Below are 25,481 nucleotides of genomic sequence, written 5' to 3'. Positions count from 1 at the left end.
AAAAAAAAAAAAAAAAAAAAAAAAAAAAAGGGCTGTATACCAGCCCTAACTATAACATCTATATAAAGACTGACTAGCCATTTACAAAAAAAAATAGAAGGGCCGAGTGTGGTGGCTCAGGCCTGTAATCCTAGCACTTTGGGAGGCCAAGGTGGGCAGATCCCTTGAGGCCAGGAGTTCAAGACCAGCCTGGCCAACATGGCATAACCCGATGTCTACCAAAAATAATAAAAACTAACCAGGTGTGGTGACACATGCCTGTAATCCCACCTACTCAGGAGGCTGAGGTATGAGAATTGCTTGAACCTGGGAGGCAGAGGTTGCAGTGAGCCAAAATCATGCCATTGCCCTTCAGCCTGGGTCACAGAGTAAGACTCTGTCTCAAAAATTTTTTAAAAAAACAAAACAAAACAAAACAAAAAAAACGAAAGGATAGACCATGAGCCACTGTCATCTGAAGATCAAACTTGGGAGTAAAGAAAAGGTATCGGCCGGTCACAGTGGCTCACACCTGTAGTAATCCCAGCACTTTTGGAGGCCGAGGCAGGTGGATCAGCTGAGGTCGGGAGTTACACAGCGGCCTGACCAATATAGAGAAACCCTGTCTCTACTGAAAATACAAAATCAGCCGGGCATGGCGGCACACGCCTGTAATCCCAGCTACTCAGGAGGCTGAAGCAGGAGAATCGCATGAACCCAGGAGGCAGAAGTTGCGGTGAGCCAAGACCGCGCCATTGTACTCCAGCCTGAGCAACAAGAGTGAAACTCAGTCTTAAAAAAAATAAAAGAAAAAGTATCAATGAAAGCACATCAGAAAGCCTAGTGTGATGGCTCACACCTGTAATCCCAGCACTTTGGGAGGCCAAGATCAGCAGATTGCTTGAGCCCAGGAGTTCAAGACCAGCCTGGGCAACAAGATGAAACCCCGTCTCTACAAAAAATAAATCAAAATAAAGAGAAAGAAATAAAGTACATATGAAGCCAAAGATCAGGGCTTCTCAACCTCAGAATTACTGTCATTTTGGGGCACAGAATTCTTTTTTGTAAGGGCTCTTCTGTGCATTGTAGGATGTTTAGCAGCCTTCCTGGCCTCTATCCCCTATATGGCAAGTACCATGAGTTGTGATAAAAAACAACACTTTCTCAAGATATTGTCAAACATTCCTTGAGGAACAAAAATCACTCTTGGTTGAAACCACCACAAATAGAGCCAATTTACACTTAGCTTTTAGGAACATACCTAAGAATCAAGTCCCAAATTGCCTAGTAACGTGATTTCAGTAACATGTGTAAATACTTGCCATGTATTTACACAAAAAATTCCTTTGTATTAAAAATATTTTCTAGCTTTTAAAATATATACATTCAATCCTTATGGCAGGTTACACATCTGCAGATTCAACCAACCATGGATTTAAAATATCCATAAATACATAAATAAAAAATACAGAATTTTAAAATACAGTGTAACAACTATTTACATAGCATTTGCATTGTATTAGGTATTACAAATAAGCTAGAGATGATTTAAAGTATATAGTGGATGTGTGTAGGTTATACGCAAATATGCCATCTTAAATAAGGGACTCGGGCATCCACAACCAATTCCCCTCAGTTACCAAGGGGTGACTATATACTTTTTAATGAACATGCTGAAAACTAAAGTTTTTCATAACAGCAGAAAAAAATGAAAATATGGAAATAAAATAATCAAAAATAGATCATGTAAGCCAGTCATGGTAGCTCATGCCAGTAATCCCAGTACTATGGGAGGCCGAGGCAGGAGGATCTGTTGAACTCAGGAGTTTTGAGACCAGCCTGGGCAACATGGCAAAACCCCATCTCAACAAAAATACAAAAATGAGTCAGGTACAGTGGCACATGCTTGTGGTTCCAGCTACTCAGGAAGCTGAGGTGAGGGGATTGCTTGAAGCCGGGAGGTGGAGGTTATAGTCAGCCAAGATCATACCACTGCCCTCCAGCCTGGGCAACACAGCAAAACCCTGTCTCAAAAAAAAAATACTAATAATAAATCATGTAAATTCTAAAAATGTGCCATACTTCTAGCCACATGTGGCTACTGACCATTTGAAATGTGGCTAGTGAAAATGAGAAACTAAATTTTTTATTTTACCTAATTTTAATTTAAAAACTGAGACAGTAATTTTTTTTTTTTTTTTAATTGAGACGGAGTCTTGCTCTGTCGCCCAGGCTGGAGTGCAGTGGTGCGATCTCGGCTCACTGCAAGCTCCGCCTCCCGGGTTTACGCCATTCTCCTGCCTCAGCCTCCCGAGTAGCTGGGACTACAGACACCCGCCACATCGCCCGGCTAATTTTTTGTATATTTAATAGAGACGGGGTTTCACCGTGTTGGCCAGGATGGTCTCAATCTCCTGACCTCGTGATCCGCCCGTCTCGGCCTCCCAAAGTGCTGGGATTACAGGCTTGAGCCACCGCGCCCGGCCTGAGACAGTAATTTTTATAAAATATTAACATTCTTTTTTTTTTAGAGATAGGGTATCGCTGTCATCCAGGCTAGAGTACAGTGGTACTATGACAACTCACTGCAACCTCAAACTCCTGAGCTCAAGTGCTTATCCTGCCTCAGCCTCCCTAGTAGCTATGATTAAAGGTGTGTACCACTGTGGCCAGCTAATTTTTTAAATTTTTTGTAGCGATGGGGTCTCACTATATTGCCCAGGCTGGTCTCAAATTCCTGCCCTCAAGTGATCCTCCCACCTTGGCCTCCCAAAGCACTGGGATTACAGGTGTAAGCCACTGCACTCAACCTAAAACATGATTATTGTATCACAGTGCACATGTTTAGATGCTTAATTTATTTCTAGTATCTTAACAATTTTGACACAGATTACATGCTAAAATTAAATTTTATATAAAATATATATTTTATTTTACATTAGATATTAGGCTAAACAAAATGTGCTATCTAACTTTTAGGCCAGGCACAGTGGCTCATGCCTGTAATCCCAGCACTTTGGAAGGCCAAGGTGGGTGGATCATGTGAGGTCAGGAGTTCGAGACCAGCCTGGCCATCATGCAAAACTCCATCTCTACTAAAAATACAAAAGCTAGCCAGGCAGGGTGGCAGGCATCTGTAATCCCAGCCACTCGGAAAGCTGAGGCAGAATCACTTGAANACAGGTGTAAGCCACTGCACTCAACCTAAAACATGATTATTGTATCACAGTGCACATGTTTAGATGCTTAATTTATTTCTAGTATCTTAACAATTTTGACACAGATTACATGCTAAAATTAAATTTTATATAAAATATATATTTTATTTTTACATTAGATATTAGGCTAAACAAAATGTGCTATCTAACTTTTAGGCCAGGCACAGTGGCTCATGCCTGTAATCCCAGCACTTTGGAAGGCCAAGGTGGGTGGATCATGTGAGGTCAGGAGTTCGAGACCAGCCTGGCCATCATGGCAAAACTCCATCTCTACTAAAAATACAAAAGCTAGCCAGGCAGGGTGGCAGGCATCTGTAATCCCAGCCACTCGGAAAGCTGAGGCAGAATCACTTGAACCCAGGTGGTGGAGGTTGCAGTGAGCTGAGATCACACCACTGCACTCTAGCCTGGGCAACAGAGTGAGACTCCATCTCAAAAAAAAAAAAAAAAAATTATCTAATTTTTAAAAAACTTTTTAGGTCCAGCACAGTGGCTCACACCTGTAATCCCAGCACTTTGGGAGGGCGACGTGGGCAGATCACAAGAGGCCAGAAGTTCGAGACCAGTCTGGGCAATATGGCGAAACCCCATCTCTATTAAAAATACAAAAATTAGCCAGGTGTGGTGTTGTAGACCTGTAATTCCAGCTAATCAGGAGGGCCACAAGAATCAATTGAACCTGGGAAGCAGAGGTTGCAATAAGCCCAGATTGTGCCACTGCACACCAGCCTGGGCGACAGAACAAGACTCCGTCTCAAAAAAAAAAAAACAAAACAAAAAGAAAACCTCAAAATATATGAATGTACAATAATGGTTTTAAAATATGGTTTATAGAATAACATTATTTAAAAGGTTATCATTCAAATAGTTCAATAATGTTGTTTAAGTATATAAGTTAAAACAAATTGTGTCAAAAGAGAAAATAAGTAGCTATATGTAAACAAAAGGTCAAAACTATTTTCAACTCAACAGGTTTTTATCTCCTGGAAATCATTATCAGAATACTTATCACAAATATTGCTGAAATAACTCATTTCCTCAAACAGTAAACATCTGTACACTAATAATAATATACAAAAAAATTAAAATGCCAACCTATCCAGTGAGCCAGAGAGTAACCTCTGTCCAGAGCTGCTTAGACATAAACATGTCACGGTTTTGTGATGATTTTTCAAAGATACGAGCAATTGTCCTCCTTTTAACATATCCCAGACTTTAACATAACGACCTCCTATAAAAAGAAATCATCATTAGTTGGATATTCTGCCAACAGATTCAACATATTAAAGAACTGAAAAGCATTCTTCCCTGGACACTCCACAAAGCTTGCAGGCTGAGTGAGGGAGCCCAGGCCAGGCTGCCTGGTAAAATCCTGGCTCCACCACTTCCTGGGTTATTGGTAATAACAGTTCCTACCTCACAGAACTGTTATGACAAATAATATTTGTGAAGCATACAGAAATTCCAGCAAAATAAATGAGAGTTCATTTGAAGAAATGAAGAGTTCATCTGAAGAAAATTGTAATAAAATCATTTTTTAAAAGAAATTCTATATAGCGGTGGGAGTGAATAATGTAGATTTGCAGCAAAATATCAAGCAGAAAAGTCTAATATGGAAAAACAGAAAAAGGGATGGAAGGAGAGACCGAAATCTTGACTGGGGAACAGGAGTTGGAACCCAACTCACAGTTCCCACCTCTCCACTCCTATGTGGCACCTCACAAGAGGGATCACAGTTGAAATCACTGATCTAGTCCAACCCTCTCATTTTCAAGGTCTAGAGACCTTAAGGGATTACCCAAGGTCACAATTAGCTAGTGACACACAGTGGAGATTAGCATTCTATTCTCCCTATTCAACTTGATATTTTTTCCATTTGTCAGAATAACAGCAAGAAAAGTAGAAATATCTGACATTATCAACCATATATTTTTTTTAAATTAGAGATGAGTCTTAGAGTCTTGCTATGTTGCCCAGGCTGGTCTCAAACTCCTGGACTCAAGCTATCCGCCTGCTTCGGCCTCCCAAAGCGCTAGGATTACAGGCATGAGCGACCACGCCCCGCCTCAACTTATTTTTAAATCAAATAGCTACTGGGGAAAATAATATAAAACAGAGTAATTTCTAGCCAGATTTTAGAATTAAAAAAAAAAGAAAAGGATGCACACACAGCAACATAGCAACATATATGTTGTCAAGTGTACATACTACCAATACATTCTTCTAATATGAACACATTTTACTTTATTTACAAATGAAAAAAACCAATTTACTTCTTCCATTGTAATTATGAAAATGCAATATGTACAAAATGAGAAAAACATCTCAGTCCCAACTTGTTGAAAAATGTACCAAGGCCCCTTTTGAGGTCACATTATCTCCTTTCTCTAGTACCAGCAGCTATTCGCTGGGTAGGGGCATTTCAACCAAGAGAGGCACAGAAAAAGAGACAAGCCTACCAGATCTCAAATAACATGATTTTCAAAAGCTGCTGCAGATCTGTTAGGTAGGAGTAAAAGGAGTATGAGCTAAATTTCTGGGGTTAAAAAAGATGGCACAGGGCTAAATACATAAGGTAGGCTCTCGAGTTCTGTGATTTCAGCTCACTACCACTTTGCCTTGGAAAAATCAGTTAAAACTTTCATTTCATTAGCTGTAAAATAGGGGAAAAGCTAACTACCTTGTAGCATCATCTAGGGCATTAGAGTTAATATGTATATAACAGCACAGTGCCTGGCTCACATTAGGTACACAATAAATGATAACTGCTTGCCAGTCCTACCTATCAACTGTTTGAACAAAAACTTAGATACGCAATTCAAGTGCACACTGATAAATTATAAAGAGCAACTGATTTTAAACAAATGTGATTCAAAACCAACAATATTGGTGAAAGCTATTTTTAAGAAGTACCTGCTGACACCAGAAGACCTCCAGAGGGGAAAAGCAGGACACTCTCCACTGGCTGCCCATGCTCAACAGAGAGAACACTCGTATTCGTTCGTGCATCAAACATCTTCACGGTATGATCATATGATCCTAAAATGTCAATTTTTGTATTTTTAGTTTGACTGTTTAAAACAACAAAAACTGTATGTATCCAGGTACAAATTTTAAAAGGAAAAAAAGTTTAGATGGAATTTTAAAAAGACATATATGTATATTCATGAAGACACAGGACCTCCAAACCCTCTACTACTGATCGTGCCTGAAGAAGTACTACACAATACTATACAGAATCTAACTTGCTCTGATCTTAAAATATTCCTTTCTTTGGACTACTGTCACTACTGAATCATCTGGATCATCTTTGTAAAGGCACCTACAAAGGCTAAACTGCACTGTCTTTGTTTCTTGGCTGCTTGAGGCAGGGAACTATCCACTACAGTTCTGAGAGTCTATTATGTTTTCAGGACAGCCTGATTTTTCCAAACACATTTGGAAGACATGAACAATCCACAAAAGAAGAAGAAGAAAATAAAAAACAATTGGAAGCCAGGCACGGTGGCTCACACTTGTATTCCCAGCCCTCTGGGAGGAAACTGAGGTAGGCTGATCACTTGAGCCCAGGAGTTTGAGACCAGCCTGGGCAACATGGCGAAACCCTGTCTCTACAAAAAAAAAAAAAAATACACAAAGTAGCTGCACGTGGTGGTGGGCACCTGTAGTCCCAGCTACTTGGGAGGCTTAGGTGGGAGGATCACTTGAGCCTGGGGGTAGCAGATGCAGTGAGCTGTGATCACATCACTGCACTCCAGCCTGGGTAACAGAGTGAGACCCTGTCTCAAAATAAATACAAAACATATATACATAAAAATTAATTTAAAAACTGGAGAATTAATCAGAAACATATTCCTTCATAAAAAAAATTTTAAACCCCTCCATCCCAAGAGTCCCTTAGCAACATTAAAGTACATCCCCATGAGATTATTTGCTTCAGGAGGGAATAGAGTTCACCAACCTGTTATAAAGAGATCCGGATTAAGTTTGCTAGCACATCCACACCTCACATAATCAGAATGTTCTTTAAATGTCAAAATTTCTTTGGAGTTTGGAATATCCCATAATTTAACTGTATAATCATCAGCTCCAGAGACCACATGATATTTATCAGCTGTAAAATCTACTGTATGAACTGCTCTGAAAGATCGAAGATCGGTACATTTAAAAAGCAAGAAAATTATTTTTCTGGTACCTTCTAACATAAAATGTTCCTTTTCTCAGATTAAAAAAAAAAAGCAGCTGAGTTTTAGGGAATCTTCATAGAGAGAAATCATGAAAGACAGAGAAAATTTACAAGTGTTTCCCCCAAGCCAATTAAGAAATGTAAATACTCCTATATTGTAAAGTTTAAAAAAAATTTAAAGAATAGCCTTAAAATCATATTTTCTAATATGTTAACAATTCCATTTAGCTGCTGAATATGGGCGCAAAGGCAGTTCAATTTTAAAATTTCAAAAGTTCTTTAAAAAACTAAAAGATTTACCACTAAATAGAATCATGTTACATAAATTTCTGTTATATTTTATCAAATTTCAGCAAGGACATTGGTAATCCTGAAAATGAAGTTATAATACAAAATTGTGATGGCCACTTAAATTATCAAGGGGCAAAATACTATAAATCCAAGAAGAAAATCCACCTTCCAACTTGACTTCAACATGAGAGCCTCCAAGACAGTACAGGCCGATAGAGCTCTCATTACTAGCTGTAAGGTTGTCTTTAGATCAGTAATTCATCACCTCAACTGGGTCACAGACCCCGCTAAAGTTAACCAAAAGCTACAGAATAGCTCCCTAGATAAACATATATTTCCTAAAATATCACATACAATTCTAGGGAATTCATAAGCCCCATGAAACTGGACCACGGAACCCAAGTTAAGCACTCTTAGAACAATCAGGAAATATAGTACACACAGGCAAATAATCTTCATAAAACTGCTCTATGTTTTTCATCAAAGCCCAGAGAAAAAAAGAGCTTACGACAAAATAAAACCAGAACACATAAAAACCAACTGTCTCTTACTTTGTATGGCCTTCAAACTGCCTGAGGGGAGCCCTCCCACTTATATCAAAAGTTGAACTCCCCGTCTTCACTGCCAGCCACAAGCAATCTACCATCTTGTCGAAAAGTAGCACAGTACGCTGTGTATTTAAATCGAGAAAAGGTTTTTATAGGTTCTTGGGAGTATCGGCCATAAATGTGAATCTACAAGATGAAAGACAGTATTTCACCAGATGGCTCAAGATCAATAGTAAACTATACAAAAGTAAAATACAGAAATTCAATATTATACTTACTCTTGAGGAAGCTGTGACAGCATAATTATATGGAGGCTGAGGAGAAAAGTCTACTTTTGAAACTGCACCAAATTCCTTAATCTGAACAGGGGTCTTAATAAAAAATAATAGCATGTTAACAGAGTTACTGCTGGTAAGACCTATTTAAGCAATACATAATTTCTTACAGACCATTTCTCTTTGTTCTTAGTAACATTTCTTAGGTTGTATTTAACATAAAATTACAAAGAAAGCAAAAAAGGTCCATATCTCATCACCCAGACTATTCTTGTTGCCACTGAAATAAATGTATGGTTAGAAAGCCACACTCCACTCTGTCTCTTCAGCTATTGAGTTTACTGTGATTTCTACCAGAAAAAAAAAAACAAAAAAAAAGTTATCATGTCTATATCAGCCAATAATAACCATGTACTTTTAAAATAACACAAAGATAATCATACCATGCAGGTTGTTCCACATCTTGCTTCTTTTCACTTAGTAACACATATTAGCTGTCATAGGAGCAACAGACTTACCATCCATTTTAAGGACACACTGTAATTTACTATACCAGTCCACTACTAATAGACACAGGTTTTTCAAGATTTCTACTATTATAAGTAATACTTCATTAAACATCTTTACATACATGAGATTCAAATTTTAAAATTTAATTCATTTGGCATTGATTGATCATCTATTCTGTGCTAGGTATTTGTATGGTTAATCTGATGAAGCAGTATGGACTTTTACATAAAATTCCAGGAAAAAATAGATATCAAATTATCTGCCCAAACTATAAGCTGCTGATAGTTTTTAGTTAACAATTCTCTGTTAGAGCATAAAGAGTATAACATATGCTAGAGAAATTGGCATAAACACAAATCCCTCCTCCCTCATTATCTCCCACATTCACCTTATAGTTGTTCCAGTACAGTGTATCTTGCGTGATTTTTTCACCAAGTATAGGATATGTCTGAATAGCTACAGGCTTATAACCAGCCATAATTCCATATAATTGCACTATTGTCCAAGGGTCACTATTTTGGAATTGGTATTAGAAATAATTGCAGTGACTCTGTCGTAATTCTGAAAAAGAAAATATTTTATATACATATTATAAACTTGTACGTATAGTTGATTTCCACTCTGCTTTCTTTAAAAAGTCTATGTGGAAGTATATAGATTAGAGACCAATAAGCCATGTAATTGTAACCCAGAAAAGGCAATCTATAGGAAGCAGGAATAATTAAAGTAAGGGCTATCACATCGCACCATCTATTCAGTTGTACACAAAGGTTCTTACACCTAGCCAACCGTTTTACAACACTTGGAAATAAATCTAGCACAGCCTTACAGTAGCCAAAGCAAAAAGGATTATGCTTGTTTTGAGTGTCCATTTTTTGGCAACAGGAAATATTAAGGTGAAACCGCAAATACAAGTTTCCTGAATCCAAGTTTTGGATGACATTTAATCTATAACGATTATAGTTACGGACTTGATTTCCTGAAAGCCTAAAAATGCTAATAATTAAGAAACACAAAGCTTCTAATGTAGAAGCTTAAAATTAAATTTACTTTAAAAGGTTTAAACTGTAGGAACGAAAACTGTAATAAAGCAATCCTGAAATTAAATTCAACATTAAAGTGGCAGAATAGGACAAAACTTTTAAATAACATGCAATCGAGCCAAAACATCTTCCCAGAACGATTCAATTGCAAAAGAGATTCAATGTTATCAGGTAAATGATTCCAGAGGTGGTACTCATCATCTATTCCAAGAAGCCTGAAAACTTTACATCAGTAACACCACGATATAACATATATTTATAACATATATATATAACATATATTTAAAAGGGGCTTTAATGAAATACAACGACCAATGATTAAAGGGGGAACACTCTTCTGTTCATTAAAGTACCTATCAATGTGCAGGACACTGTTCTAGGCACTGGGGATATAATGATGGATGAAATAAAGACATGGTCTGTGCCCTCGCTTACTCCAGTATACTCCATTTTGGCTGGTGACTGGCACCAGATATTAACCTAGACTCAGCCTTTCCGTGTCCTTCTTCCTCACTCCCTACATCCAAATAGTTAACAAGATCTGCTGATTTTATCTCCCAAATCTTTTAAAACTCCATTACGTTCACTTCACCTGAGGGAACCTCGTAAGCAAAGACAAAGATGGAAATGTGTCCATTGCCTTGGAGAGTTGCTGATTACTCCGGGAACTAACAGCGGTGGACAGGAGAGGGTGTAATCGCAGAGAAGAATCTAGGTCGAAGCTTAATTGAGGGGAACTTGAACCGGTTAAAGAATTTAGCCACTCTACTATACAGCCTGGGAAGCCCCAGAAGAGCATGCCAGATAACACAGGAAGGCCGGGTGTGTGGGCTTCCCTCAATGGGAGCCGCCTTCACCTACCTCCACCGAGCCCCAAAGGGTCCGACGAGACACCTCGACCCAAGGACAATTAATTGGACTGGGCCAGCTCCCTAACCCCTGGACAGTTCAGCAGCACTGGCGTAAAAATCACGTGGACCCTCAAGGAGCCGCCGACACACACAGCTAACCTAACGTCGCTCGAAAATGACGTACAAGCGCACGCTCAAGATACTCACGCAACCCGGCGGCGCAGAGGCGAGCCAGGTGGGCGGGGCGATCTGGAGCAGGAGGCGTGACCGGAGGGCGAAATTAGGGCTTCCTCTGCTCTGGTGACCTAGAACCGTCAACTGAAATTACCCTATCTGTGTAGTACTCCGGCAGGATGGGCCTTGGCGCGTAAAGGCGGCAAAAAAACAAAAAAGGAGAGAGAGACAAAGAAAAGAAAACCTGAAAGTCTCAGCTGCACTGCTACAGAACGTTTTTCAGCCAGAAGGCGAAAGAAGAACTCGGAAGTGACGTCGCGGCCAAAACAAGCCCGGACTTGGAGGCCTGTACTGAAGCTGGCCTCAGATGGGAAGGCTCGACTCGCTGTCTGCTGTCGTCGGTGGTCGCGAGACCCTGCACTCTCACCGGGTCGGCCTCCAGCCCCCGTGCCCGGGATCCGCTCGCCGCGGATGAGCGAGAGTTTCTTCCTGGGACTTTTCGGGCACAGCTGGCCGGTGGCGACAGAACGGACTTCTTTTCCTACAAGAGTCTCCCCTCCAGCGGGCTCCTGTCTCGGGACGCTGGGACACCTGTAGCCTGTGAGGCATCGTTTATTTTCATAGCACCTTCCTCTCCTTGTAGGATAATTCCAGGATCAGGAAGAAACGAGGGGCTCCTGTTATTAACATCCGCAGGAACTAGCATAGCTGCCCACTTTATCTCCTTAGACTCTCTATCCCTTCATCCCTGGGCTCTGACAGATCAAGGTGAACCTAGCTATCTATTGCCTTACCCCCTTTTTCTCACCACCTCCTCTTCTAAGTTGTGTTTACCCCACCCCCCTCACCCCCGCCTCCCTCTCCTGTTCTTCAAAATTTTGTCTTACCAATCAACTTTGCTTCTCCTCTCATTAGACTGCTGTGCCAAGATAAGCGTTCTTTTTCCACCCACCGCCTTCCCCTAAGCACATTTGCTATTCTCCTCTCGAAGACCTGTAATTCCATCTATAAATCTTGATTTGTAACATGGAAGCTGTTTAGAGCTGGAAAGAATGTTAGAAAGGCCTATTTCAACACCTTTTTATAATAGGTGAATTTCAGAAAACTTGTATTATTTGTCCAGGATTGCCCAGCTCATTAGTAGCGATATTGGGAGTGGAAAGCCAGGTCTAATCAGCAAATGTTAGAAATAGAAAAAAGAGTATGGAAAAAATTATTAAAGTTAAGATCAGAAAACATTTACGGAGCACCTGGTAGGACCAAGTACTGTTTTGTGTGCAGAGATTGGTAAGAGTGGTCCCCATCCTAGGGGAGTTTTCAATTTAGATGCTATTTAAATGGTCAAGAGAATGGTAAATGCTAAAATACAGATATATGCAGGGTACTCAGAGAACTTAGGGGAGTTGCACTTAGCCAACTGCTGGATAGGAGAAAGGGGGAGATGGTTCTTCCCTCAGGAAACACAGTTGGGATTGTCTAGTACCTTTTAAGACAGCATGGACTAATGCATTGCACATCCATCTCCCTTTGAATCACTGAACTCGTTTTCTTTTCTGGTTTCCTTCTTTTTGCCGAAATGTATTAACCTTCTTCCTGCCCTTTTTTTGTTCCCCCCTTACTATACTATGTGTTATTTGTTCAACTCTCTCGTAGAGGTTTTGGCTTTGTTCAGTGCTGCCTCATTTTAATGGTCAGAGTGATGGAGTAAGAAGAGCTGAGTAAACCCTCATAATTCATGAGTTTCCTTTTTCTCCTCTCCTAGGTGGACATATGATTATCTGACCTGCCTACTCAAAGGATTGTTATAAGGATTAATCTTTGAAAATGTTTTTAAAATTGTAAACGGTGGTTATCTGTAAATGTAGGGTTTGGTGACCCTTGCTCCACTGTGATCCTAATGCATTTTTCTTTTAATTCGAATTCCAATTTTATAACACCTTGCACCCTCTCAAAACTTCTAAGAGGCAATAAACCCTAACGTGAAAAAATTAACTGGATGTTATTAATTTCCTTCCTGTCCCAAATGATAATGTATCTAAGACAATTACACATCTTGGAAAGCCAATCGATAATCTACCTACTTTATTTGTCATGAAACCTACATTAAGTTGCTAATGCTTAATCTGAACAAAAATTGATAAATGTACCTTCAGTTCATGAAAACCAAAGTTTTGTAAAGTCTTTCACGGTCTAGGAATCACAGGTGTTACAGATAACAATGCCAATAAACTTGGATACAACATGAATTATATCATTTCTAAATTCAAACTAAGGGCCATCTATGTAAACATAGCATATTAAAGAACTAACCTTAGGTAAGAAGTTAAAGTTTATTTTCATTGTTAGCCTGATCTTTTATCCATTTGGCAATATTCAGGTATAGGAAATGGGAGAAACAGTAACTAAAATTTATTGGAATTTAATGATGGAGGTGAGAATGTCACTGTCCAGTATTTCATTTGGTCTTTACTAGAACCCTGTAAGGTTAATGGTGGTATCCCTATATTATAAATGACACGGAAACTCAGAGGGATTGAGTAACTTATACAGGTCACACAGCTAATTAATGGCAAAGCTTGGATACATACTCAGGTTTCTCTACCTCTGAACATTATATGCTTTCTGTTATGTATAGGTGCTTTCAAGAGCATTGTTTCAAAACTGGATTGAAAATGATTATTTTGTGTATTTTTGCCTAAGTTGATAGAATACTTTTAATTTTCTAATTTTTTTCTTTCAGATTTTTAAATATCCAAATTCTAAGAATACACTGGATACTGCTCTTATAAAACCAAGAGGAAATCATGAAGAAATGTTTTAATTATTGAAACTACAGTTGAAATCATGGCTACATCAACAAATCTGGATATTGGAGCCCAGCTTATAGTGGAAGAGTGTCCCAGCACTTATAGCCTAACTGGCATGCCAGACATTAAAATAGAACATCCACTGGACCCAAATTCAGAAGAAGGGTCAGCTCCGGGTGTTGCCATGGGAATGAAATTCATATTGCCTAACCGATTTGATATGAATGTGTGTTCTCGATTTGTGAAGTCCTTAAATGAAGAAGATAGTAAAAATATTCAAGATCAGGTTAACTCTGACCTGGAGGTGGCATCTGTCCTATTTAAAGGTTGAAAGTTATGGTATAAATATCTGCGTTTGTTTTTGTTTTTGTGTATTTGGGTTTTTTTCCCAATCATGAAATTTTAAGTTTGGGAAGACAGTTTAGAAGTCATTTTTTAATATGATTTTCTGGAATCTCACAGAAGCCAAATTAAAATAATTTCAGATTATATAATATTTAAAGGAAGTACATGTTGATTTTTTTAAAAACTTCCTTTTTAATGTTTGTTTACAAATTCCCTAATGAAGTTCCCTATTGTTCCTTTAAAAATCATAGGGCTGGGCACAGTGGCTCATGCCTGTAATCCCAGCACTTTGGGAGACTGAGGCGGGCAAATCACTTGAGGTCAGGAGTTCAAGACCAGCCTAGCCAACATGGTGAAACCTCGTCTCTACTAAAAATACAAAAATTAGCCAGGCATGGTGGCACATACCTGTAATCCCAGTTACTCAGGAGGCTGAGGCATGAGAATTGCTTGAACCAGAGAGGCGGTGGTTGCAGTGAGCTGAGATTATGCCACTGCACTCCAGCCTGGGCAACAGAGTGAGACTCTGTCTCAAAAAATAAAATCATAAGAAAAAAAATTCGTGTTCCTTTTAGAAATGAATTAGTGTAATATCCCTTCCTGAATATTCCTGTTCTATGAATATTTAATGTGCATTCAGTTTCTATGCTTTAATGCATTGAAGTCTGTCATCATGCCCTAGATTTGCTTTTATAATGATACCCTGAATAATAAAACTATTCTCTTAGGATAACATCACTCAAGATTAATATTTTTTTCCAGAACTTTCACTGTGGTAGTACAGTACAGACTTTTTTTTTTTTTTTTTTTTTTTTTGAGTGGAAGCCTCGCTCTGTCGCCTAGACTGGAGTGCAGTGGCGAGATCTTGGCTCACTGCAACCTCCACCTCCTGGGTTCAAGCAATTCTCCTGCCTCAGCCTCCCGAGTAGCTGGGATTACAGGCGTACACCACCATGCCCAGCTAATTTTTTGTATTTTTAGTAGAGACGGGGTTTCACCATGTCGGCCAGGCTGGTCTCAAACTCCTGACCTCAGGTGATCCATCTGCCTTGGCCTCCCAAAGTGATGGAATTACAGGCTTGAGCACCATGCCCAGCCTAGATTAACTCGCCACTATGCAAACAAGGAAGTATGGACTTTCTATGATACGAACAATTTAGTATCACTTGATAAATAGTTTAATTGAAGCTATTATACCTCATGTATTTCTTTTTAAATGTAGGCATTGACATAGAACTCTTATTGAAATGCTTTTAATGTGTTTACATTTGTTTTTTACTTAGCTGAATGCAACATCCATACATCTCCTTCTCCGGGAATTCAAGTAAGGCATGTCTACACCCCATCTACAACAAAGCATTTCTCACCCATAAAACAGTCAACTACTTTAACCAACAAACACAGAGGAAATGAGGTCTCTACCACACCTCTGTTAGCAAATTGTAAGTATTTGCCACTGATGTATTACTATATTCTTAATATAATACTTTCAAGAATTTGACTTTAAAACATTATTTTCATTAAATGCATATTCTTTGGATAAAGAAAATGTATTATACTACACAATGGAATGCTATTCAACCTTAAAAAAGAAGGAAATTCTGTCACTTAGCGACACATGGATGAACCTGGAGGACATTATGCTAAGTGAAATAAGTCAGGCATAGAAAGACAAATACCACACGATCTCACTATATGGGACATCTGGAAAAGTAGAACTCAGTGGAAGTACACAGTAAACTGGTGTTTACCAGAGGCTGGGAGAGGTGAGTAGATGCTGAAAGGGTAGAGATATTGGTCAAAGGATACAAAGTTTTAGCTAGACAGGAGGACTACTTAATGCCGTATTGTGCACAATGGTGACTATAATAAATATAATGCAGTGAGGGCTGGGCATGGTGGCTCACACCTGTAATCCCAACACTTTGGGAGGCCGAGGCTGGTGGATCGCTTGAGCTCAGGAATTCGAGACTGGCCAGGGCAACACAGCAAGACCCTGTCTCTACTAAAATACAAAATTAAAAAACGAAAAACTTTTTAAAAATAGCCAGGTGTGGTGGTGCATGCCTGTGTTCCCAGCTACTTGGGAGGCTGAAGTAAGAGGATCACTTGAACCTGGGAGGAGGAGGTTGCAATGAGCTAAGATTGCACCGTTGTACTCCAGCCTGGGTGACAGAGTGAAACCCTGTCTCAGAAAATAAAATAAAAAATAATAATGTATTTTATTTTCAAAATTGTTAAAAGAGTAAATTTTAAATGTTTTCACCACAAAAAAGTAAGTATGTGAGGTGATAGATTTGTTAATTGGCTTTAATCATTCCACAATATAAACATATATTAAAATACCCCTTTGTACTCCATAGATATACACAATTATTGTCAATTAAAAATAAATAAATAAATGCACTATACTTAAGTTTTTTGAAAGCTTAAGTGATGTCCTGGTAGTTTTAGCAATTGAAAACTTTTTCATATATTATTACATTTTTTAATATTTCACGTGGGGCTAGACACAGTGGGTCACACCTATAATCCCAGCACTTTGGGATACTGAGGTAGGATTACTTGAGCTCAGGAGTTCAAGACCAGCCTGAGCAACATAACAAGACCCCATCTCTACCAAAAAAATTTTTTTTAATTAGCCAGGTGTGGTGGCATGCACCTGTAGTCCCAGATACTCAAGAGGCTAAGGCAGGAGGATCACTTGAGCCCAGGAGGTCAAGACTACAATGAGCTGTGATCACGCCCCTGCACCCCAGCCTGAGCAGCAGAGTGAGACCCTGATTCCAATCAATAATAAATAAATAGTTCATGTGTTATATTTCTCTGTTGAGAGCAAATACAGATTAAAATATTATGAAAACTTAAAAGTTTTACTATAAAAATGAGTTAATGAGATTACAGATAATAATTCTGAGCCCTTTGAAATTAAAACACTGTCAGTGTTTTCATGTTCTTGGAGTTCAAGGCTTCACATTTTACTTATAAACCAGATCACTGATCAATAAATGATTTTATAGTAAAAGCTGAGTGATTTGCACTGTAATTTTGAATTTGAATATAATATGAATATGAAACTGCCTCTTTTAATACCTTGAATCCACAACTTTTAAATGTAGAATCATTCTAGAGGAAGTAAAGTTTTCTATTTAAACTACAAAATATTCTATGTAGCATAAGTATGTTCAAAAGAGAAAAACAACTGTATTTGTGTTAGTATTTAACTGTATATATGTTAGTCACTGTATTTGAGAATGTAATATAAATATATCTATATTCTAAAGCATGACAAAATCTGTCTTTTCTTTGGAAACACTAAATCCCTCCTGATTTCTGAGTCACATACTGTAACAGTTTGAGCTAGGAAGAATCTTCCTGTAGGACTCTCACCCCACTGTTGGCCATTTCTGGTTTACTTACATAAATTTGCATAGGACACCAGTTGCTTTTCCTTCTGTAGTAAGGCCATCCAATCGTATCATTGAAGTCAATGATCAAATGCTACTAATTTTTAAGGAGAACTCTCCCTATTTGGCATTGTCTTTAAGGAAGTTGTCTTAAAATAATCCACCATAGAATTTTGAGCTAAAACAAATACCTAAGATCATTTGATTTACATCCCATGTTACAGACAAAAATGTTTAAAGTTACCCAAGATCACACAGCTAATCAGCCACAGCTGGGCCTATACTCAAGAATTTATTCTCAGGCCAGGCACAGTGGCTCATGCCTATAACCCTAGCACTTTGGGAAGCTGAGGCTGGCGGATTGCTTGAGTTCAGGAGTTGAAGACCTGGGCAACATGGCAAAACCCTGTCTCTACAAAAAATATGAAAATTACCCAGACGTGGTGGCACCCACCTGTAGTTCCAACTATTTGGGGGCATGAGGCAGGAAGATCACTTGAGCACAGGAGATTGAGGCTGGGTGACAAATTGAGACCCTGTCTCAAAATAAATAAATAAATTTACTCTCAAGGCCTGTTTTTCATTTATGACCTCATTCCTTGTAAAAGAAAACCCCATAGAGTCTTGAAATAAAATATTTAAGACCACAATGGGGTCCGTCAATAAAAGACAAGAAGTGTCTTCCTGTCTTTTAGACCCATCTTCCTCTTAAGTTTGGATACGGAAATAGCATTTTAAAAATTAAATACCTAAGCCATTTCTTCAGAATAGATTTCATTGATAATAACAATTTGTAGATTTTTTTAAAAAGGCCGAGGCATGGGGGCTCATGCCTGTAATCCCAGCACTTTGGGAGGTCAAGGTGGGAGGATCCTCTTGAACCCTGGAGTTCAAGGCCAACCTGAGCAACATGACGAAACCCTGTCTCATAAAAATAAAATTGTAGATATCAAAATTACCTTAAGTGAATATGAATCAATTCTCAGATACAGAATGAGTACTTGTAATTTTAGGATACTTTTTTTTTTCTGTCACCCAGACTAGACAGCAGTGGCGAAATCTCAGTTCACTGCAACCTCTGCCTCCCTGATTCAAGTGATTCCCCCCACCTCAGCCTCCCAAGTAGCTGGGATTATAGGCGTGCGCCACCACGCCTAGCGAATTTTTGTATTTTTTGTAGAGACAGGGTTTTGCCACGTTGGCCAGGCTGGTTTCAAACTCCTGACCTCAAGTGATTCACCTGCCTCTGCCTACCAAGGTCCTGGGATTACAGGCATGAGCGACTGCGCCCAGCCTTAATTTTAGGATACATTTTAAGTTATATTTTTTAAAACAATAAAATTATAGTTTTTGTTTTGGAAAAGAAAATTGTGACACAAACATGAACCCTGGGATGATGCAAGTGTACCCTATAGATAATGCATGAAGTATTTTCTGTACTGTTTCAGCTTTGTCTGTTCACCAGTTGGCTGCTCAGGGAGAGATGCTGTATCTGGCTACTCGTATCGAACAAGGTAATAGCCTATTTAAAAATATTTAAACAAATTCAATAGGATTTATTAGATTTGTTATTTTATTTTAATATAAGAATGTATAAAGACAAAAACAAATAGTTACATAAACTCACCAGGCAGATAACCCAATGGATAGTTTAAAAAAAAAAAAAAAAAGGAATATAAAATGTAAAAGTTCCTTTACCACCCTTGCCTTTTCCCCAAAAGCAAACATTATAAGTTTCTTACATTTCAGAAAATTTTTATGGAAAACATTTCTATTTGTGTTTCAGGTTATGTGTGAGAATGTGTATGTGCTTGTTACTTACACAAAAGGGAAAATATATACTACATTGCACCATTTTACACTGAATACTGTGGAGAGCTTTCTATATAAGCACATATTAAAGACCTATTTTATTGTTTTTATAGTTCCATAAGTGTGCATTGTATTGCATGTACATGTTCTATGTTATTTATTTTAACTGCCCCCCCTTAAGTTTTAGGTTTATACTTAAAACTTAAAGTATATCTATAGGGCAGATTCCCACAAGTAGATTTGCTGAGTCAAAGGGTGTGTGTGTATGTTTGTATATATACACATACATACATATATACATACATATATGTGCATATATACATACAACTTATATATGTAAATATATAATATATATGTAAAACCAGATGTGTGTCCTTACATCAGAGCTAGAGTTTCTGTTTCCCCATGCCCTCACTGATATAGGATATTAGCAGACTCCAAATTTTGCTAATCTGACAGGTGAAAAATGGCATCTCAGAATAGTTTCATTTACATTTTTTAAGTTATGGTCTGCTGGAATTTTTTGTGTGTGAACTGCCTGCTATATACTGGTATGTAAACTCTAAATTAAGGAAATTAGCTTTTTGTTGTTGTTTATGTTGCATATATTGTTCCCCAGCTTGTCATTTTTCCTTTGGCTTCCTTTATGAAGTTCTGAAAGCATAACATTTGTAAGTCATAAATTTATTTTCTTCTTTGTGACTTCTGGATTTTATATCTTGCTTAGAAAGGATTTCACATTTTAAGATTATAAATAAATTCACTCATTCCTTATTCTAGAACTTCCGGGGTTTCCTTTTTACATTTCAATCTTTAATTCACATGGAATATGTTTTGTTGTAATGGAGTAAAGATTGAGCTGTATTTTTATTTTCATGCTTTAAAAGTTAGCCAGTTGTCCCAAAACTGTTTATGGAATACAGGGAGTCTGAGCAAAGAGTTTTATTTTGCTTAATCACATCATTTTTATAAGAAAGACTTAATCATTATATTTCTGTTTGTTTATGAATATTTGGAGGCTTCTTCAATCTACTAAATAAATTTAGAGAAAAGGCTGTGGACTTAATAACTAGTAGACAATCTAGAGAAGAAAATGGGGTTCAAGGTAGAATTGCATGGTACTGTATTTGAGACTATTCTTCATTCACATTATATTATCTGTCATCCACATAACACTGTGTTAGCGAACCACAAGAATGAGAGAAATTCACAGGCAGCAATGTTAGCTGTGGAGTAGAAGATAGCTTTAATAAGATTCAGTAAGTTTATGTATTTCTGTAATGCTGAGGGCTATCATATAATCTCATTTTTATTATGATCCTCCCAACTGTACGTTGAGGTAAGCAAGGAATTCTGTATGTTGAAGAGATTAAGTGTCTTGCCCAGGGTCATATGGCTAGAAAGTGACAGAGCCAGAATTCAAACTCTGGTCTCCTGATTCTGAGACCAATGTTCTTTTGACTGCCTTGTACCTGGCATTATGTCATGTCTGGTAGTTTGTACTTTAAGTAATATGTTATCTGAACCCGGCTATGTACACTGAGGCATATTTTAATACATTCAGACTACAAATTACAACAACATGCAATAGGACACCAATGAAAAGTCAGCAAAAAGTGAACTTTGTTGAGTATTATAATCGACTCTTCGGAATGCCAGTTTTTCATAGTGATATTAAGATGTGGTTGTTAAATTAGATCACAAAAATTGCTTTTCTTTTAAATAGAAAATGTTATCAATCACACGGATGAAGAAGGATTTACTCCTCTGATGTGGGCTGCAGCACACGGGCAAATAGCTGTGGTAGAGTTCCTACTTCAGAATGTAAGGAAAATGCCTCAGAAAATGTATATGTATAGTTACTTCAGTTAAGTTATTAGTAGAGTTTTTATATATCCAGCCAGCTAGGTATATGGTAGAGGCTACCAAAAAAAGTTTAATGCTTTTCATATTCTCGTGGAACTTGGATCTAGTTGAGAAGACAAGACTAATCATACATGCAACAGTAAGAAATAATTTAAGGCCCAGCCCTCTCTAAGTCCCACGGGAACAGAAGTACTGTCAGCTTTGAAGGAGAAGGCTTCATGGAGGAGCTGTGACTTGACTCCAGAATGAGGATAATTAGGATTGATACAGGACAGAGGAAGGAAGGCATCCAGGCAATCTCAATAAAAGCATCCATGAGTAAAAGTTTTCATTATTTCTATGTTAAGCCCAGAACATTACCAGGCCTAGTGTTTTACTATAATTATTGTAGACAGGGATAACAATATTCTTGTTTAAACTAATTGAGAAGTCTTTTATCTCTACTTCCCATACCAGGGCGCTGATCCCCAACTTTTAGGAAAAGGTCGAGAAAGTGCACTGTCGTTGGCCTGTAGTAAAGGCTACACAGATATTGTCAAAATGCTGCTTGATTGTGGAGTTGATGTAAATGAATATGATTGGGTAAGTTTGTGATACTACATTTAAAATTACTCTAACAAGTTTTAGAATTTGTTTGGTTCAGGAGAGATGCAGTAAGTTTTACTAAAGAAGAAATAGACTGGGCATGGTGGTGTACACCTGTAGTCCCAGCTGCTTGAGAGGCTGAAGCGGGAGGATGGCTGGAGTCCAGAAGTTTGAGGCTGCAGTGAGCTGTGATTGCACCACTGCACTCCAGCCTGGGTAACACAGACCCTGTTTCTAAAAAATAAATCAAAGAATAAATAAAGAAGAATAATTAATTAGCTAAATACCTAGAAGAAAAAGTTAATATCACAGACTCAATTATTAGTTCTGATTTAAGTATCCTTCACAAAATATTAAAATTACTTGAAATGATTGTGTGTCCAATTCTAGTAAAACTTCTCACGGCAGCATTAAATTAGAGTCTTGCTCACTCTGAAAAACTCTGAATCACCTTTTCGTTTTGCAGAATGGAGGAACACCTCTGCTTTATGCTGTACATGGAAATCATGTGAAATGTGTAAAGATGCTCTTAGGTAAGCAGATAAAAGTGAATACTATGTAGAAAATGCCATGTGAGGACTTGATTTTATTTTTTCAACCTGGCCTCCCCTGGTGCTACTCAAGAGAATCATTAACTATTGTTAAATACATCAATCTTGCTGCTCTTCACCCCTAGAGCACCTGCCACCATAAAGTTGCCCATATGGGAAGCACCTCCATCACATACCACAGTTGCTTTCTTTTTTTTCTTTTTTCTTTTTTTTTGAGACAGAGTCTCGCTGTGTGGCCCAGGCTGGAGTGCAGTGGCCAGATCTCAGCTCACTGCAAGCTCCGCCTCCCGGGTTTACGCCATTCTCCTGCCTCAGCCTCCAGAGTAACTGGGACTACAGGCGCCCGCCACATCGGCCGCCTAGTTTTTTTGTATTTTTTTAGTAGAGACGGGGTTTCACCGTGTTAGCCAGGATGCTCTTGATCTCCTGACCTCGTGATCCACCCTCGGCCTCCCAAAGTGCTGAGATTACAGGCTTGAGCCACCACGCCCGGCCCCTTGTTGCTTTCATTTGGGGGGTCACATGTGAATCCACTATGTGGCCGGGCACAGTGACTCATGCCTGTAATCCCACACTTTGAGAGGCCAAGGCGGGTGGATTACTTGAGGTCAGGAGTTCAAACCAGTCTGGCCAACATGGTGAAACCCCATCTCTACAAAAAATATAAAAATTAGCCAGGCAGAGGCCGGGCGGATCACGAGGTCAGGAGATCAAGACCCTCCTGGCTAACACGGTGAAACCCCGTCTCTACTAAAAAAAATACAAAAACTAGCCGGGCGAGGTGGCGGGGGGCCTGTAGTCCCAGCTCCTCGGGAGGCTGAGGCAGGAGAATGGCGTAAACCCGGGAGGCAGAGCTTGCGGTGAGCTGAGATCCGGCCACTGCACTCCAGTCTGGGCGACAGAGCGAGACTCCGCCTCAAAAAAAAAAAAAAAAATTAGCCAGGCAGGTGGGTGCCTGTAATCCCAGCTACTCAGGATGCTAAGGCAGGAGGATCGCTTGAACCCCAGGGGCAGAGGTTGCAATGAGCCGACACTACACCGTGGCATTCCAGCCTGGGCAATGGAGCAAGGCTCTGTCAGGGAAAGAAAAAAAGAAGAAGAAAAAGAAGAAAAGAAAATGAATTCACTATTGTTTTCTTTCTACAGTGTCCTTACGTATGAGCTTTATCTTTCACTGTGTATGAGTTTCAGCTACTCCAGAGGATGCTGTTTGTTTGAAGTGTCTTCCCTCCAATCCACTAAAATAAATTCTGAGTACCCCATGCATTCTGTACTTTGTCAGACTACCCTAAAAACATTCTCCAAACTGAAGACTCTCTCCAGCTATTTCTACATGAGCCAATAATAGACAATCATATCTTGCATTTTCATTTCATTCATGTAGATTTTTCTATTTTGGTATAGAAAGTGGGGCTGACCCAACAATTGAAACTGACTCTGGATATAATTCTATGGATCTAGCTGTAGCCCTGGGCTATAGAAGTGGTAAGTATGTTCGGACTCTTGTGTCTCATCTTAGTAAAGCTCTGTAAATAGTATAAGCCAGTACTCCAAACCATCTTTATCACTGTAATCCTAAAACACGTTATCCCAACTCCTGACATACACTTTTAACTTTGGGAAAAGTCCACAAATTCCTATAAAGTCTAGAAATAAGTTTGTTACTATACTTTTCACCAAACCAAATAATTAGTTACCGGAGGATAAGTGCATACCTGTTTATAAGATTTATTTCATATTTTGATAGCAAACTATTTATAGGGCAACCTTAGGATAACCTTGTATTCTGGACTCCTTCAGTTTCAAAAATACAGAAACCAAGATACAACGTCCAGTAACTTGGACAGTTACTCAGGGACAGACTAAGTTTCAAGTTTTTTAAAGTGTTGCATTGTATTATCGCCCTCAGACTATGCATGTATCCTGCTTAGAAATAACTTTATTTTACGAAAATATTGGGGATAAGTTAAATTTGATAGTTTTTTAAGAAATTTATAGTCAGTGTGCTGTAATCTTGATTATCTGTCTGTTCTAGTTCAACAGGTTATTGAGTCACATTTGTTGAAGCTGCTTCAAAATATCAAGGAGTAGACAAGTCGCCAGAAAGTGTCTGCCCTTTTGTTTACTTCTTGGTCCTTATAAGTGATAGTTTTGTTTACCTATAAATTTTTACCTCAGTTGCAATATTTACTGGTTTTTAGTAGGTTTTAATAAATATTTCTCTGAGTAATTCACTGGTTTATAATAAATTTAATACCCTTTTTGTAACTATGTTTTACTGTATATTTAAAATTATAAATTAATGTTTCATGGCATGTAAATGTTTATGGTACAGATAGTTATCATCGGTCTTTGTATCAAGTGCTGTAATTTGACATTTTCAGAAATTATTCTACCCTAGTCATCTTCACTCATGTATTAAGTCATTCACTTTATATAGGGTTTGCTATAAATCCCTAGAAAAAAATTTTCTTATTGTTGAATTAAAAGTGCACAGTGTGATTGTTTACAAATGATATTATAAATAAATAAAATACTTTTCTGTGAGTTTGTATAATACTTTTTTTAAGTATACGAGATTATTAGAGATTTCTTTAGGATTTTAATTTCACCCTTCTGTCCTGCTGTAATACTTCATTAGATCAAACAATATATGTAATTAAAATAAACTGAATCTAAGTCAATCAACAAAGACTTATTGTCATTTCTAGAAGTATATTTAGAATATTTTCTCTTTTCAGGAAGTTTTCAGTAGGAAAAGACCTCTGTGAAGAGAAGTCAGTTCTTCAGTACAAGTGCGATATTCTCTAATGGCACAAAGGGAGCACTATAAATCTGTGTTTCACAGAAGCCATGAAGAAAGAGCCATGGGTTGATTTGACCACTGAGTATAGGACTTGACTTAAATCACTTCACCTGGAAAATAGATGTTTTGTGAGTTATGGTACTTGGTTGTAAGCCACATAAACTTGATCTAGCTAATCTAAACAGAATGGAAGGATACAGAATGGAAGAGAAAGCTGAAGAAGCAGG

General features: G+C 38.3%; 2 protein-coding genes across 4 annotated transcripts in view; one reads left to right on the top strand and one right to left on the bottom strand.

The window, feature by feature from the left end:
- UTP15 (UTP15 small subunit processome component) overlaps positions 1–11,088 on the bottom strand; it is a 17,490-nt gene extending 6,402 nt beyond the window's left edge. Inside the window, 8 exon segments of the mRNA XM_017890624.1 lie at positions 4,293–4,428; positions 6,111–6,236; positions 7,159–7,337; positions 8,226–8,288; positions 8,290–8,408; positions 8,501–8,593; positions 9,396–9,568; positions 10,912–11,088. Coding sequence (XP_017746113.1) covers positions 4,293–4,428; positions 6,111–6,236; positions 7,159–7,337; positions 8,226–8,288; positions 8,290–8,408; positions 8,501–8,593; positions 9,396–9,485 — 806 coding nt within the window. The 5' untranslated portion in view covers positions 9,486–9,568; positions 10,912–11,088.
- Positions 11,089–11,120: 32 nt separating this feature from the next.
- Positions 11,121–24,993, top strand: ANKRA2 (ankyrin repeat family A member 2). Of its 3 annotated transcripts, none has more exons than XM_017890625.1 (9): positions 11,121–11,675; positions 13,816–14,208; positions 15,511–15,669; positions 19,083–19,148; positions 21,173–21,270; positions 21,769–21,894; positions 22,364–22,430; positions 23,853–23,933; positions 24,484–24,993. In XM_017890625.1, the coding sequence occupies exons 2-9, from the start codon at positions 13,920–13,922 to the stop codon at positions 24,537–24,539; spliced, it is 942 nt and encodes a 313-aa protein (XP_017746114.1). In that variant the 5' UTR covers positions 11,121–11,675; positions 13,816–13,919; the 3' UTR covers positions 24,540–24,993. The 3 variants fall into 3 exon arrangements, with proteins under 3 accessions (XP_017746114.1, XP_017746116.1, XP_017746115.1); XM_017890627.1 differs by having other exon boundaries at positions 13,816–14,221; XM_017890626.1 differs by lacking the exon at positions 11,121–11,675 and adding an exon at positions 11,685–11,843.
- Positions 24,994–25,481: the final 488 nt, after the last annotated feature.

This window comes from Rhinopithecus bieti, unplaced genomic scaffold (genome assembly GCF_001698545.2).
Source record: "Rhinopithecus bieti isolate Rb0 unplaced genomic scaffold, ASM169854v2 scaffold_18354, whole genome shotgun sequence".
NCBI lineage: Eukaryota > Metazoa > Chordata > Mammalia > Primates > Cercopithecidae > Rhinopithecus > Rhinopithecus bieti.
Note: the sequence above shows the minus strand (reverse complement) of the source record. Positions and strands in the feature narration are given on the sequence as shown.

Bases quoted from the DNA above. Each gene is read 5' to 3' on its own strand.
- ANKRA2 (XM_017890625.1), top strand. From the start codon at position 13,920: ATGGCTACATCAACAAATCTGGATATTGGAGCCCAGCTTATAGTGGAA. The intron at 21,271-21,768 runs GTAAGGAAAATG...TTCCCATACCAG, and splicing joins TAGAGTTCCTACTTCAGAAT to GGCGCTGATCCCCAACTTTT. The intron at 21,895-22,363 runs GTAAGTTTGTGA...TTCGTTTTGCAG, and splicing joins ATGTAAATGAATATGATTGG to AATGGAGGAACACCTCTGCT.